Source organism: Molossus molossus, unplaced genomic scaffold (genome assembly GCF_014108415.1).
Source record: "Molossus molossus isolate mMolMol1 unplaced genomic scaffold, mMolMol1.p scaffold_m16_p_14, whole genome shotgun sequence".
NCBI classification, from domain to species: Eukaryota; Metazoa; Chordata; class Mammalia; order Chiroptera; family Molossidae; genus Molossus; species Molossus molossus.
In genome coordinates, this window is record NW_023425349.1 from 71,994,749 (window position 1) to 72,009,630 (window position 14,882).

General features: G+C 41.5%; 1 protein-coding gene across 1 annotated transcript; it reads right to left on the reverse strand.

Annotated features, from left to right (window-relative positions):
- Nucleotides 1-793: 793 nt before the first annotated feature.
- KLHL9 (kelch like family member 9) lies at nt 794-5,110 on the reverse strand. Its single transcript, XM_036261639.1, has one exon. The coding sequence runs from the start codon at nt 4,546-4,548 to the stop codon at nt 2,695-2,697; it is 1,854 nt and encodes a 617-aa protein (XP_036117532.1). The 5' UTR covers nt 4,549-5,110; the 3' UTR covers nt 794-2,694.
- Nucleotides 5,111-14,882: the final 9,772 nt, after the last annotated feature.

A 14,882-nucleotide genomic window follows, 5' to 3' on the forward strand; every position in this document is an offset into this window, starting at 1 on the left:
TGGTCAGGACACAAGCCCAGGTTGTGGGCCAAATCCCCAGTGCAGGGCATGCAGGAGGTGGCCAATCGATGTTCTCTCTCATCGATGTTCTCTCTCATGGATGTTTCTCTCTCTAAAAATCAATAAAGAAAAAAAGTGTATGTTAATACATATACTCAAAGAAAAATGATGAGAAAATATTTGCTGTAAGTAAAGATTAATATTCTTATTAAAATAAAGATTTTTATAAAAAATTTTTCTTTCAACCAGAAAGGAAAGCTATTTAACAGGAGACAAGCAGTTAATGCCACCTTAGCATGTTAAGAATTACCACTGATACCCTGGCCTGTTTGCTCAATGGTTAGAGCGTGGGCTAAAGGGTCACAGGTTCAATTCCCAGTTGGGGGCATGTACCTGGGTTGCAGGTTCCTGGTTGGGGTCCTGCAGGAGGCAACCAATAAATGTTTCTCTCTCTCTCTCTCTCACTCCCTCCTTTCTACTCTATCTAAAAATCAATGGAAAAATATCCTCAGGTGAGAATTAACCAAAAAAAAAAGAATTACCACTGACAAAGCAATAGGATAAAGGGTAGGGGCAAGGAATGTGACATCAGTACTGTACTATGTTAAAAAAAAAAAAAAAACCACCAAAATTATCCCCAAAAGGTCAAAATACAAAAAAAGAGACAAATTTGATCTCAAAAATTAACTAAATAGCCCTTCCTTTGTAAAACTGTAATACTGAGGGGAAAAAAATCAATGCAAGCAAATGCCAGTTAAATTATATTTATTATATAAAGAGATAGTATAACTTGATAAGAAAAACAAAGCAACTCCAATAGGCACTACAAAGGCAAAGAACATGAACATCTGATCGAAGGAAACAAATACTTAACCTTATTAATAATCAAGGAAATGATTGGTATGCCATTTCTTGCTTATTCTATGCACAAGGTTAACAGTAATTTCTATGTTTTCTATTTTCTAAATATACTCAAATGTGTTATTTTTAGTAATAAAAAATTGAGTCATTAAAAAAACATAGAAGTATGAAAATTTCTGCCAATGCAGAAATCATAAAAAGCATTGAAATGAATCAATACTTGTATGGGCAGTAAAGTTCAGATCCCTGGAAGCCAATTCCTTTTGTCTTGGTTCCTGAGTTTCATTATGGGATTGTCAATAACAAGAAGGTTCCTGACTTACACTATGACAATCTCCTAAGTAAAGGGATATACACATACATATGCATGTATGTAAATGTATATATGTAAATTTTTTTCCTCAGGTAGACATTCTAGCAAAGTATTTCAGAATTATTCACTACAGAGGACTCCTATGATTCCATTTGCTGATAAAGCCCCTGGTTCTCAACCAGTAGGGATGCCCTTGGTATTGAAGAGCCTGACGATCAACTTTAGTACAGTACTGCCTGCAAGAAATAGCAGTGCCCTAGGCTTTCTGTAGCTGGCTACTTAGGACATCTGAAGTTGGTCCTGTCCTTTAGACATAGCCAAAAGGACTTTTTTTCCGATTTGATGCAGAACAGAGTGTGTCCACTGCTTGCTCAGATCATGGCCTTGAGGCAGATCACACAAAGCTCAGGATGCACATGGGTAGGAGCAGCACCAGGGCAACCACCCTAAATCAAATAATCTTGTTAGAATGATTAAGTTGGGTGACTAAATTTAAAACCCTATAGCTTTGTTTAGCAGGTTTCTTTCTTTGCTTTTATAATATCATACATTTTCCTGAAAAGGTAGAAAATAGCAGAGCATAAATATACTGAGCAAAGCCAATTCTCTGAAACCTGAACTCTGCTAGGTAATCTGTATAAAAGAAACTCTACAGAAAACAATATACAAGCAGAAAAAGTAATATAAGTTTCATCTGCAGTAACAATTTAGTCAAATGCTAAACCTGGTTGTCAGTTTAATATGTTATAGTACTTATCTATTTCAATTCAGCATGACTATATAGACATTTCTGGTACTGAATTCACATTTGCATAGAAATAGCTGCTAGGTAGAATTTAAACTTAAAAACAATTTCACTCTATTTGACGTGCCAATCAATTTAAAATTATATGTGTGTATGTGTATATATATACATATATATGTATGTATGTACGTGTGTCTATTTTCTCTTTTTCTCACTCTCTCCAGAAAAACAAACTCTGACTTAGGGCTAAACTGATTTTTTCAAGTTACTATTTCTGAATATATTCTCTCTCCTACCTGCCTAAGAAACTTCACATATTCTGAATGCACCCACACAATTTGCTGAGTTGGCAGCTATGTCAAAAGTTCTATGAAAAAAGGGAAGTAGCTAATAATACTTGGAGACTTTTCGTTTATTATTTTAGGTTAGAGCTGGCAGTCTCCCTTTGATGTTCGTAATCAAATCTTTGATGAAAACTTTCAACTTTGAAGCATGATGAACATAATTATACATTTATTACAATCACCAACAATCTGACTTACATAACACCACAAAAAGCCATCTAACATATTTTTACAGATCTTTTTGTTTAACAGCTGGCTATACTGAATATTTTCAGAATGCATTTAACCATTTGATAAACATACTAAGCCAAACAATACAAATAACATCAGTTACCTTTTTATCTAATAACTCAACCAATCATTGGAAGCTACAACTGAAGGGGAAGAAGGAGATCATCCATTATGCACTGCAAAGATAAAACACTTTAGTCCTAGGAATGATCTGAAGGTGCTGAGAGAGGTGATTCTCTAGAAGGTGACCCAGGGTTTTCTTCAGGTGGAAAAACTGTGAGAGTACAAGCTCGAATGCCACCAAGAGACTCTGGAAGGTCAAAAACTTTATGCCACTCATCCTTGTCTGGATCATATTTCTGGACAATTTCTACCATACAACGATTATTCCAAGAATATCCACCTACAACATAGATTTTATTTTCAAAGACAGCAACTCCAACATCACTTTGACCTCTTAACATAGCAGCAATTGGTGTCCACTGGTCAAGGGTTGGTGAATAGTATTCACAGCTTAGAACATCATCATAATCACTTGTTCCTCTGAAGTGATTGCCACCAATGACATAGAGCTTGTCTCCAACTGTACACATGCAATGCAGACCTCTGACTGTAGTCATTGGAGCCTTCTGTGTCCATTTGTCTGTATCTGGGTCAAAACACATGAGTTCATTTTGGAAAGTGTCATGAGTAATTCCTCCCGAAATATACATTAAACCTCCATACACTGTTCCTGCATGGCCATAGTGGGGTTCACTCATTTTTGCAACATAGCTCCACTCATTCATTCTTGGATTATAACATTCTACTGTGGCCAGTTCACCAGCTGCACTTCGCCCACCAACAGCATACAAATGTCCTTTGAGGGCACTCAAGTGGAAGAAGGTGCGCTTTTCATTTAATGATGCAACCTGCATCCATTTATTATACCGAGGATCAAATCTGAAAACTGTATCAACAGCGGTTTTTCCTTTCGTATCATAATTACTTTGACCACCAACTACATAAAGAAAGTTTCCAATGACAGCAATGCCATGCTGGTAACGAGGAGCATCCATGGGGGCTAAAGATCTCCACTCTTGTGCCCTTTCATCATACATCCGCAATTCTTTACTGACAACCAGCTGCTGCCTCAAAACTCCTCCTAATGTAACCAAGTGTGTCGAGTCAGATCGAATGGCTGTTCTATCTGACTGCATCACCGGCTGCATATATGGCATCATTTGGTAATTGCTAGCTTCTAAAAGCAAATTAACACAGGTATTGTCTGTTCTCATGAAATCTACTGTCTGCACATAATTGATGAGGTCCTGCGGGGTCATTAGTGGAAACCGAATATTCTTCATTAATTTTGCAGCATAATCCATCCGAGGGTCTTCCAACCTTAGCCAGCGACAGGCAGCCTTGAAGAGCTCAAGTTCAGTACAGTGCTTAAGACTATTACTGGAAAGCACAAAAGCAAGGCGTTCAAAAGGCAGTTTCAGAAACTCCCCAGTACTCAATAACGCAGGAAAATTCTTCAGAATGAAGTTATTGACATATTTATCCACCTCTATAAGGTTATAGGTGTTAGCTATTCGCCCAACTTCAACACAGTTATCTAAAGAGACTCCTGAAATAAGAAACACTTTACAGAAGTCCAAAACAGGTAAAATTTGTAAAAAGCTGGCAGCTTCAAGTGTGTCCTGGAGAGTGTCCATATTGAGAGACAGTTTTGCAGTATAAATAAAGTCAATTATTTTCTTAAGACCAACCTTGTTCACCCCATGAAGCTTAATACACATTAAATCTTGTTCTTTCATTCCACCTGTGAACATAGCCTTGAAATAATCGCTAGCAGACGCCATCATAGCTCTGTGAACGGGAAAGATTTCCTCTCCATCACCTGGTACCAAAGTCACATCACAAAGCAATCCTTCTATTCTGAGCTGATCAAAGCCTTGCAATACCACCGAACTGTGGGTATTGCTGGTAAAAAAGCGTGTGGTTCCTGCCTTACAAGGCTGTAAATGGGCGGAGACGCCCATTTCTCCGTTACCCAGTGACACTTTCATGGGAAAGCCTCTTGCACAAAGGCGTAGGCCTGAGAAACTGGAATGCTTTCAAGGAAACGAGGTGTCCAAAGAGCAGAAGAGCTCCCTTTCCCTGCCAAGGGCAGCGGGCACCGTGGCAACCCTCAGGCACACCAGTCAGTCATCCACTTTAAATTGTTGTGCAGCAGGGCCACAATGGGCTGTGGACCTCAAATCTGACTGTTATGCAGATGATTCATCACCTGAAGGCGGTTAAGCAACACGGTTCACCTGGTCCGGCGGCCTGCGCTGCTGCTCTTCCAGCAGTTCCGCTCCGGACCGAGGGGGAGGCGCCGCCACGTACTGCAGCTCCGCGGCTCGCTCGGCGGCGAGGCCGGGCACCTCAGCGACCGGCCCGGCCCGTGGGTCCCCCGCTGTCAGTAAAGCGTTGCCGCGGCCACGGGGCTGTCCTGGAGCAAGGGCCTGGAACACAGGCCTGGAATACCGACCTCCAGCCGGACGCCTAGCCGGTCCTTCCGGAAAGGCCTAGTCCCAGGATCCCTCGGGCTAGGAGCGGCCGCAGCAGCTACCGCGACTGCGCAGCCGCCTGACTCGTCAGTGGGTGGCGGGCGTGTGGGGAGGGGGAGGAAGTGCGCAGACGGCGGCGAGGGCGGGGTTGGGGGCAGCCCAGCTGTGTGGGGAGGGCGCGGGCTGGGCCTCTGGGTGAGCTCGTTTGTGGGACGGAATAGGCCGGAATAGGGGCATGCATATATGGTGTCCACTTGGTATAAACTCGTAACAGCGTCTGAGTGCTCCACACCAAAAGTATATTTTTTCTTTACGATTTATACTCTCTGCTTTCTGCCTTTTGAATGACAATGAACTGAGGCTTTTGTATGAGTTGAAAGGAAACAAGGCAGAAGAGGGCATGGGGGAAGATGCTTAAAGTTATTCCTCTATAAAAGACTATAATTTATATCCCACACCATTTCATGGACACCTCAATTATACCCGCGGTTCATATTTTCAAAATTTTAATCATTTAAAATACTATCATTTGTCTCTTTGAATACCAAATTGGGACCATGCTATGTAAATAATACAGCTCATGTTTTTGCCTCTGCTTGGTGTCAGAATTGGGGATGGAAAGACTCTTCTGAGCTATAAACACTCCACACTGGACCTGAAGAGGTACTTCCAAGGAGTGTCTCTATGGTAATGAACGGATAGAGCTGCTGTACCTGGGAAATTGTGAGAGAAAGAAGTCATGGTATTTTTCTCTTTAATATCAAGCTTATAAGAATGGTTAAGAGCCAAGAAACCACTTCTGTGCTCTTAATGAAACAATTATTATAGACCAGTACAATTCATCATTCTCCAATATAGTTAGTCATTTCAAAAGACTATTTTTTTCTGCCTTCATCATGAAATGAAATAAATTAAATTTGTTGCAATACTTATTGGTAGTGCCCCTGACCTACCTCCCAAAATTCAGTTTCACGTGCCCAATGCACTAATAAGCCAAACACTGACACTGGTGTTTGGAGATTGAGAAAGGTTTCAATTTGCCAAAGACAGAGGACGGGAGACGGGAGAGCAAGATCTTTCAACTTTGTCTTCCTCAAAAAGCAAAAGTAGGGAGTTCTATGCAGTAAGGGAGAAGGGGGGGGGGGGGGCGGAGTGTTTAGAGAACCAAGGGGAAAGACTGTGTTTCTTCAGTAACAACATTTTGGGAAAGCAGACTTCTGGCCATCAGCAGCTGGTGGGATCTTTTATTCCTTCTGTAAAACAAACTCATAAATTCTTCTTGTGACCCTGGAGTTATCTCCTCCTGTACGACAAAGAAACAGTACATCAGCAAGTTAAACTTTTATAGTGAAAACAAGGGTGTTGGGTTGAAGGACCAAGATTCTGTACAAATAACTCATAATTGTGTCAGACATATCTTTAAAGCAAAAAGCAGAACTATACATCTGTGACCATCACCATTAAGTTATCCTTGTTTTGTGCTTAACAAGCTGTATTTTCTATTATCTCAAGTAAAGTGTACTTTTAAACATTTCTCCTGGAACTTACTGTACAGACACGCCTTCAGAACATGACTAACATTTTCTTAATCTTTGATTCTAAGCTATGTGACAAGCAAAGCAACTGAAACATTTAGTTAAAGCCTATACCTATTATCTCTAGACTTTATATCTAATACCTAAACATGTTTATTTTAAACTGCTCCTTTTAGTAGTATTACTATAAGTTAAAGGTACTGTGAGTTAAAGCATCAGTACATAAGGGGCATCAACCCATCATAAATGGCCTTTTAATATACAGATCTACTTAATGATCTATTTTACTATATTTATTGTATTTCAGTATTTTTGCATATATTTACCTGTACATTGTGCTAATTACATAAAAGTGTTCCCATTTGTATTTTTAAATTATTTTCTTTATTATTTGAAGTTTTACTTCCAAATCTTTTTGCATTTATTTATTTTTAATAAAGCAATGCCAAGACTGATTTTGCAACTTCAATTGAAGGATGGAGGTGCAGTTCATTTATTCATTTCATTCAAGCTATATGTAATACTTGTGTCTCTAAATCACAGGTCCTATGACTATCTTTGGATAAAAAAAATGAAGAAAGAAAAAGTGCCAGCCCCTCTCAGAACTATAGAAAGTGTAGGCCTCAGTTGGTGAAAGAGAGAGAGAGAGAAACAGAAAAAAAATGTCAAGTACAGGCCCAGACACCCACTTCCTGGAATGACTGGCAGAAGCTTGGCAGGACTCTCTACCTTCACTAGGTAACCTTTGGATTTCTGATACCAGACTGAAGGGGTCCGTTTGCCTGCATGCATCAAAGCCCAATATGGCATGAATGGGAGTTTGCAACCAAGACTAAGGATTTATTAAGGAGGTGGGGCCATGCCCTGAATCACAGCTAGCTAGCTCATGCTCAAAGAACTTGCTCCTCAATGGCTTCCAGGGGATGGATTATATAGGGGGGAAATCATTAATCACGGTGACTAATGGAGTTTGGGTTGTGGTCTCTACTGAGTGGTTGGTACTAGGGTAAGGATAATTAACCACTGCATCAGGCCCTGATGCCAGCCATGGAGTTGCTCTGATTTCACAAGGATTTGCTCTGTGGGGTTATTCTGCTTTCCTGTGTCCAGAGCTAAAATACAGCTGAGGTCAAGATATTATGTTTCACTCTGTCTCAGTAGTCAAAAGGCCCAGGACCTTGTTCCCAAGACTACTGGTTGTTGACCATAACCTCATTGTCCTGAGGGCTTAATGATTAAACATGAAGAGAAGGAGGTGAATGAATCAGGGTCCTAGGTGAGGCCAGTTTGAGGCAAAGGAAAAAAATCGAAGGTCAGATTAAAGAAAATAAGGTTTCTGCACAGTTATATTTCTTAAGTATGTACAGAAGAATAGAGGCACAGCAGGAAGGACACAGAGCAAAGCAGAGTTGATTGCAGTAATGCATCTCACATTCTAAACCATTTTCCCCAAGCCAGTGGTCTTTAGTTTCCCCACACACTTTTTTTTAAAAGAATAGTTTATTGATTTTTAAAGAGAGAGGAAGAGAGAACGAGAGAGAGAAACATCGATGTGAGAAAGAAACATTAATTGGCTGCCATCTGCACAGCCCCCGCCAGGGATCCAGCCTGAAACCCGAGCATTTGCCCTTGACCCGGAATTGAACTGGCAACCTCTTGGTGCACAGACCGATGCCCAACCAACTGTGCCACATCAGCCAGGGCCCCACGTGTTTTCATTTTAAAGTTAGGAAAACAATTGAAGTTTGGGCTCAACTTGCTTCACAAAATAGAAAAAGTGTGATGGTTTAAAAATGGCCACAACTTTGACTTTCTATTCCTTTTAACTTTAGGGGCCACTGTGAATGCTATGACCAATTTGTTTAGCTCAAATACATTCACAAGTAATCTGATAAAGTCCTATAAAAACTCTGGGAAGTGGGCTGGACTGGAAGTCATAAAGTAGGCATGTCTTCTCTCAGGTCTGGGCCCTTTCTACTGTACCACACTGTTCTCCTTGCCCTCTATGAGAGTTGCAGGAGGAGTGGGCCTACTCCCCCAAGGACTGAGGGTTAAGACTTCCCTCTATCCACTCATCTACTGATGCACACTTGATGGACATGTTGTCAATGGACATAGACAACAAAGCTGGGGATGGGGCCAGGCGAAATTGGGAGGAGGGTGATAATGGGAGAAAAGGAGAAACATCTGTAACAAAAACAAATTAATTTTAAAAAATATGTTTGAATTTTTATAAGAAATTAAATTTCCAGTTTTGCAAAATTAAAAATTAAAAAAAGGACTTCCCTCTACCCTGCCCTAAAATGCTTGCTATTGGGATAACTGCCTTGGGATAGACAACAAAGGTGTGTGCCTCATCTTCAAAAGGCCAAGAGCCCAGAGTCTTCCCTCTGCAAATTAGCTGATCAGATTAACTAATGATCCCATGAAAGGTCCAGAGCCTTGAGGCAACAATAAAAGGGGAGATTTCGGGAGCTCACAGAGAAGCACCAGCTGCTTAGTCAGGCATAACAGAAGGCTGGGGGTGGGGGACAGAGGGGCTCAGAGTGGGCATTTGGAATGGGGACCCATGCGTTTTGGTGATGTGCATGCTGATTTAGGACTAGGTGGTGAGAGGCAGCCAATGACATATAAGAAAGAAATAACTACCACTTGGCAGTAAAAAAATCAAAAACAAAAAACATTCAATTCACCTAAACCTGAGTTTCTTGCTGTCTGCCTGCCTGAGCCTTCATGTCCCTATTTGTGAAACGGAGATAATCTCCCCTTCTCGGGATGCTTCCTGATGTTCAGAGAATCAAGAGACATTATGCATGTGAGCACTTGGGAAAAATCAGAGTGCTCTGCCCCTGTTAGCAGTTTTTGGAGGGAGTAGTATGATGTAGCAGAAAGACCTAAGACTAGGTGTCAAAAGTCTGGCATCCTGACTCACCTCCATCTCTGGCTTGTCATTAGACACCAGACAAAATGCTCAACGGCTTCCTTTTCTGTCAAATGAAATAGTAATTGCAGTGCTTTCCTTGGAGGGGTGAAATACCAACAAAGAAGCTTGTGGGAAAGTGCAACACAAACTATTGATGGCTGTATAAACGTCAAGTAGGGTTGGGGTCACAGTGCCTGAGCCTTTCCAGACACACCCTTTTAATTGAACATTGTCTTTTCTGTGACTGAACTCTTCAACATGACCGTTATCATGATCTCATCATTGTTCATAATGGTTTACTTTTATTTACCACGTGAACACATTATCTTGTAGTACTTGTGACTGGCTTCCCAATATGTGTTCCCTCTGAAATTTGCCCACACTATTCACAGCAGTCTCACTCTCTTTGTCATTGTCTGGTCTAGGAATCAGCAGGTGATCCAAGTCCTGGCCACCAAAGCATGGGGCAAGGTCTACTGGGGGTGTCTGGACACAATGTCCTTGCTCTCAATTAGGAGACAGAGGAAGGATACCCGTCCTACCTCTGGTCTCTGGTGCATGGCTACAAAGCCAGCAACAACAGCAGTATCTTGAGTCCATGAGGGGAGCTGCTGCCTTATATATACAACTGGAACATCGTGGGTGACAGAGGGAAGCTTCGAAAGAACCTTAGACGATTGAGAATCATTGAACTGTTGAATCAACCACCCCTAGAGCCATCCTATCTCTGAGACCTCTTGTTTCCAAAAAACAATATATTTCTTTATTGTTTGTGTCCATTTCAGAAAGTTTTTGAAATTGCTGGGGTCAAATATATTTTAACTGATAGACCTTGTAATTTGATCAATAAGGTTGCATAATTCTTGAAAGTTAGTTTTCTTTTCTAGTATTTTTTCTGAAAAATAACTCCCATCTTCTTCATTATTAAAGTGATGGTTGTTAATGACTGTAGACTTGGCAAAGATGGAAATATATAATGAAGAAAATATGAATCATAGTGGCCTCCCAACTTGGGGAAGCCACAGCTAACATTTTGCTCAATTTCTCCTTCACTGTAATGTGATTTTACTTGTTTGAAAAGGTTGGAGAAGGGAGGAGGAAACTCACAATAGAATTTGCTGGATTTGTGTCCTTTAGAGAAGAAACCAAAAAGGGTAGGAGCAAATCTGGAAAACTTTGCTGGGAGAAAATACCACAATGTACAAGAGGTTTGGGAAGAGTGAGGAGTGGGTATCAAATTCTGAGAGACAAAATGTAATCTTCACATTTTTCCCGAAGGTTGGCCGTGCCCTTCTCTATGGCTTTTCTTGCCATGTTAAGGAAGGGGGACCTTTCCTTTTCCACTCTCTTCACCTTCTCTGTGGGCTAAGCCTGGCAGACTACCCCTGACCCCTCTGTCTGGAGGAGGTGAACACCGGAGCCAGCAGACGCCTTGCAGATTTTGAGCAGCTCGTCCAGATGCACCTCCGTGCTCTCATTAATGCAGGTGAGAGCTGTGCTTCCAGGAACCAGGTCATGAAACATACATGATGCTCAGAATTCAGAGAAAGGCAAGAATTGCAACACTTGGTTTATGCAGAGGTTGCGAGCTGACGGCCTCTGAGCTGTGAATGACCCATGCACACACACTTTGTGTTTCAGGCTGCATAGTATTGAACAATTGGGAGAGTTTAGGTACATGTGCAGATTTCACTTTCTTTTACTTTTTTTATTTATTTTTATTTATTTATTTATTTTTATCCTCACCCGAGGACATCTTTTGACATTTTGTTCAGATATAGTGAGAGGGAGAGAGAGCGAGAGAAACATCGACATGAAAGGGACACATTGAGTCGTCGCCACCCGCATGACCCAACCAGGGCCGGGGACAAACTGCAACCGAGGTACGTGCCCTTAGCAGGAACCAAACCCGGGTCTCTCGGGACCGGGACCGCAGGCCGACGCTCTAACCGCTGAGCCAAACAGGCCAGGGCCTTTTACTTTTTAAAAATATGTAGATATAGCAATGCTGATCTTGCACTTCAACATAGGAAGACATTAGCTGGAGGTGGCTGGGCTGCTCCTTCATCCAGGACATACTGATTACATGCTCAGTACACTCACAGGAGGTGTGCAGATACTCACATCCCACCTGTTTACTTATTTCCATGACCAGCCTAGTCCCTGTTGGAGGGATTCATTCCAATGAAGTTTTCATTCCATAAGGTCTAGTCACCTCACTTATTAAATTTGATCAAATGGTATTGGCTCCTGAAGGGCTGTGTTGGTAAAGATTCTGGGGTCCATTAGAAAACAGCCACTAGTGATTGGTGATGTCTGCCATGGGCACCAGATGGGCTCAGAGTCACCTGGAGTCTAAAGGTCAACGGCTAAACATTTTGAGAAGACCTGTAGAACTTCTTTTTTCAAAAATTTTTTCTTTATTGATTTTAGAGAGAGAAGAAGGGAGAGGGAGAGAGAGACAGAAATATCAATGAGAGAGAACATTGACTGGCCGCCTCCTGCATGCCCCACACTGGGGATCTGGCCCACAACCTGGGCATGTGTCCTGACCAGGAATCGAACTGGCAACCTCTTAGTGCATGGGTCAATGCACACACAGGCCAGGTGAGCTTCTTAAGTGAGGTGGAGACTAGATTTCAGAAAATTCAGAAGAAGTGGTGGGCCAGGCTGCCTGAGTTCAAGATCTGATTCTCCCACAGCCTAGCCTGGGCAGGATGAGTGATTATTCCAGTCCCCGCTTCTTCACCTGCAAGGTGGGGTCAGCGATCCTTTCCCTGCCGACACGTCAGGCTCGCGGTGGGAATAGAGTGACGCTGTGCATAGAAGGGCTGGGGTAACCTCAAGTGTGCTGTCGTTCTCTTTACTCATTGGATTTAAAATCCTTTCTGCAGAGTGCTCATTGTTTAGCAAAATTTTGAAGAGGACCTCTACCAAAGACAAGTTGTAGATGCAACTTTTCTTTGTTTTAGTTTCTGAGTCACTAAGAAGTTTGTAATTCACATTTCATTTTATTCTAACGTGGACTGACCTATGTCGATTAGCTTGTCTGTGGAAGGCCTATTTCCTGATTCCAAGAAGTCAGTGTGGGGAGTCAGCTCAGGTCCTGTGACCACCCCTTTCTCACTTTCTATTAGGTTTAATAATAACCATAGTAATAATGAGAAAAGCAGATATTTTCTCAGTGCTTACTAGTAGTTAAGACAGTTCAGATGGATTATCTCATTTAATCTTTATAATATACTTATAAGGTATTTATTGCCCCCCAATTAAAGATAAAGAAACTGAGTCTCCAGGAATTTAAGTAACCTGCCCATAGTTCATGGCTTTAAAGTGACAGAGTTGTGATAATTGTAATCACAGCTAATGTTTATTGAGCACTCGCTGTATGCCTGGTACTATCTTAAGTGTTGACATACACTGTTCCTTTATCTTTGAGGAAACCAGGTTAGACAGATACTTTATTATCCATGTTTTTGTCTCATGAGAAAACTGAGGCTCAGACAGGTTAATCAATTGGAGTAAGAACATAATTGCTCCTTCACATGTACCCCACAGAACCTGATTCCTAAATCAATGAGAGAGCACCTATTACTTTGTGTTAAATAGTTATTTGTTTATCTGCTCTTCTCTACTTTCCTTGCCTTCCCCATAGATAGGAGCTCACCGAGGACAGGAACCATAGACGATGAGATCTTTTTAAATTTATTTTGTGTTAGACTGGGGCCTAATACATGACTGTAGTTCAGCAACTTATTTTTTAAAATATTTTTTCTATTACAATATTAAATATTAAAATATTAAATATTCTCAAAGAAAATTTAATATTAAAATATTAAATTATATTAATATTAAAATATTCTCAAAGAAAAAAATAATATATTCTCTCTACAGGAATAAGTGACTTAGAATGTGAAAGTCCCCTGTAATCTTTGTACCCAGTGCTAATTCCTGCCAAGGTTAATGAATATCATTTCAGACATTTGCCTTGCAAACACTAACACAAACAAATGTTTTAAAATGTAATAAAAATAGCCTGGCCGGTGTGGCTCAGTGGTTGAGCATCATCCTATGGATTGAGAGGTCACCCATTCGATTCCCAGTCAGGGTATATGCCCAGGTTGTGAGCTCAATCTCTAGTGAGGGGCATGCAGGAGGTGGCCAATTGATGTTCTCTCTCACATTGATGTCTCTCTCTTTCTCTCTTCCTTTCCCTCTCTCCCTCTCTCTAAAAAAAAATCAATGGAAAAAATATCTTTGGGTGACAATTAATAGCAACAACAACAACAAAAAATTTATTTTTGTAAAAAGAGGTAAATGTGTACTGTGTTTAGAGCGACTTTAAAGCAAATCACATTTCTCTGTTAAAAGAAAACATAGAAAGACTTGCTTCTATAAAAAGCAATAATGTAATCCCATTAACACCTTCTGTTTCTCTAGGATGCCTCCCATCATAATGTCTCCTTTTCACTTGCAGGAAAATAATACAAATGCACAGAGAGATAGTGGGAATATTAATTTCTCTTTGGAACCTAAAAAGAAAGCATGTACTTCTACCAAACTTCCATTTGGCTTCGAAGGCAGACGATTTTTCGTCTGGAACCCAAGCAGAATGTCAAAGATGTTCAGTGTGGTGCCCTGTCTCTTTGTCCCGCTAAACGCAGGAGCTGAGGGCGTGCACTTCACAGGAGGGCCGTGTGCAGGGCTGGGCGGGCCTCAGGCAGCCTGGGGGTGAGGGCCATCTGGTCTGCTTTACCCGTCACTCTGGTTTAAGGCTCCCTTTCTGACTCTGCTCCCTCCTGTCTGCTGCTTCCAATGCTGAAATCGTCTGATTCTTCACTTGTTCCCACTTCCCTTAATTGTCTCCTTGGCAGCTTATATAGACTCATTTTGGTGTCTGGCCCACAGCTGTTTCAAGGAACATGTTTTTAACATGATACTTTATTTTTCTTTCCTTTTTTTTTTTTCTTTCTTGTTTTTTTGTTGTTGTTTTGTCTTTTGTTTTGTTTTGAGTTTACTGTTCTTCTAAACTACCTTTGCTGGACTGCAAGAGTTGGGGTGCTCCTTGGAGGTTTGGAGCCTCTCACAGGCGTGGGTCCAACGCTGCTCAGACTCTCTGGATTAACTGAAGCCCTCAGCACGGGCAGCAGGGGCAGCGGCAGGATGTCCTGCTTGAGTTTAGCAAACCTGCCTGGTCCCCTTCTTCCTGTTCCCCTTCCTCACCGTCCCTCCTCCTGTCCACCAATAAGTAAACCTGAGAACTAATCTCTGAAAGAAGAGACTTCTCAGGCCTTGACTGTCACACCGGCCTGGAGCCAGCCTGAGCCTGCCTGAAATGAACCAAAGAGCGGGGCTACTGGAAGGCAGTCAGCCCCCCAAAGTGAGGTGCT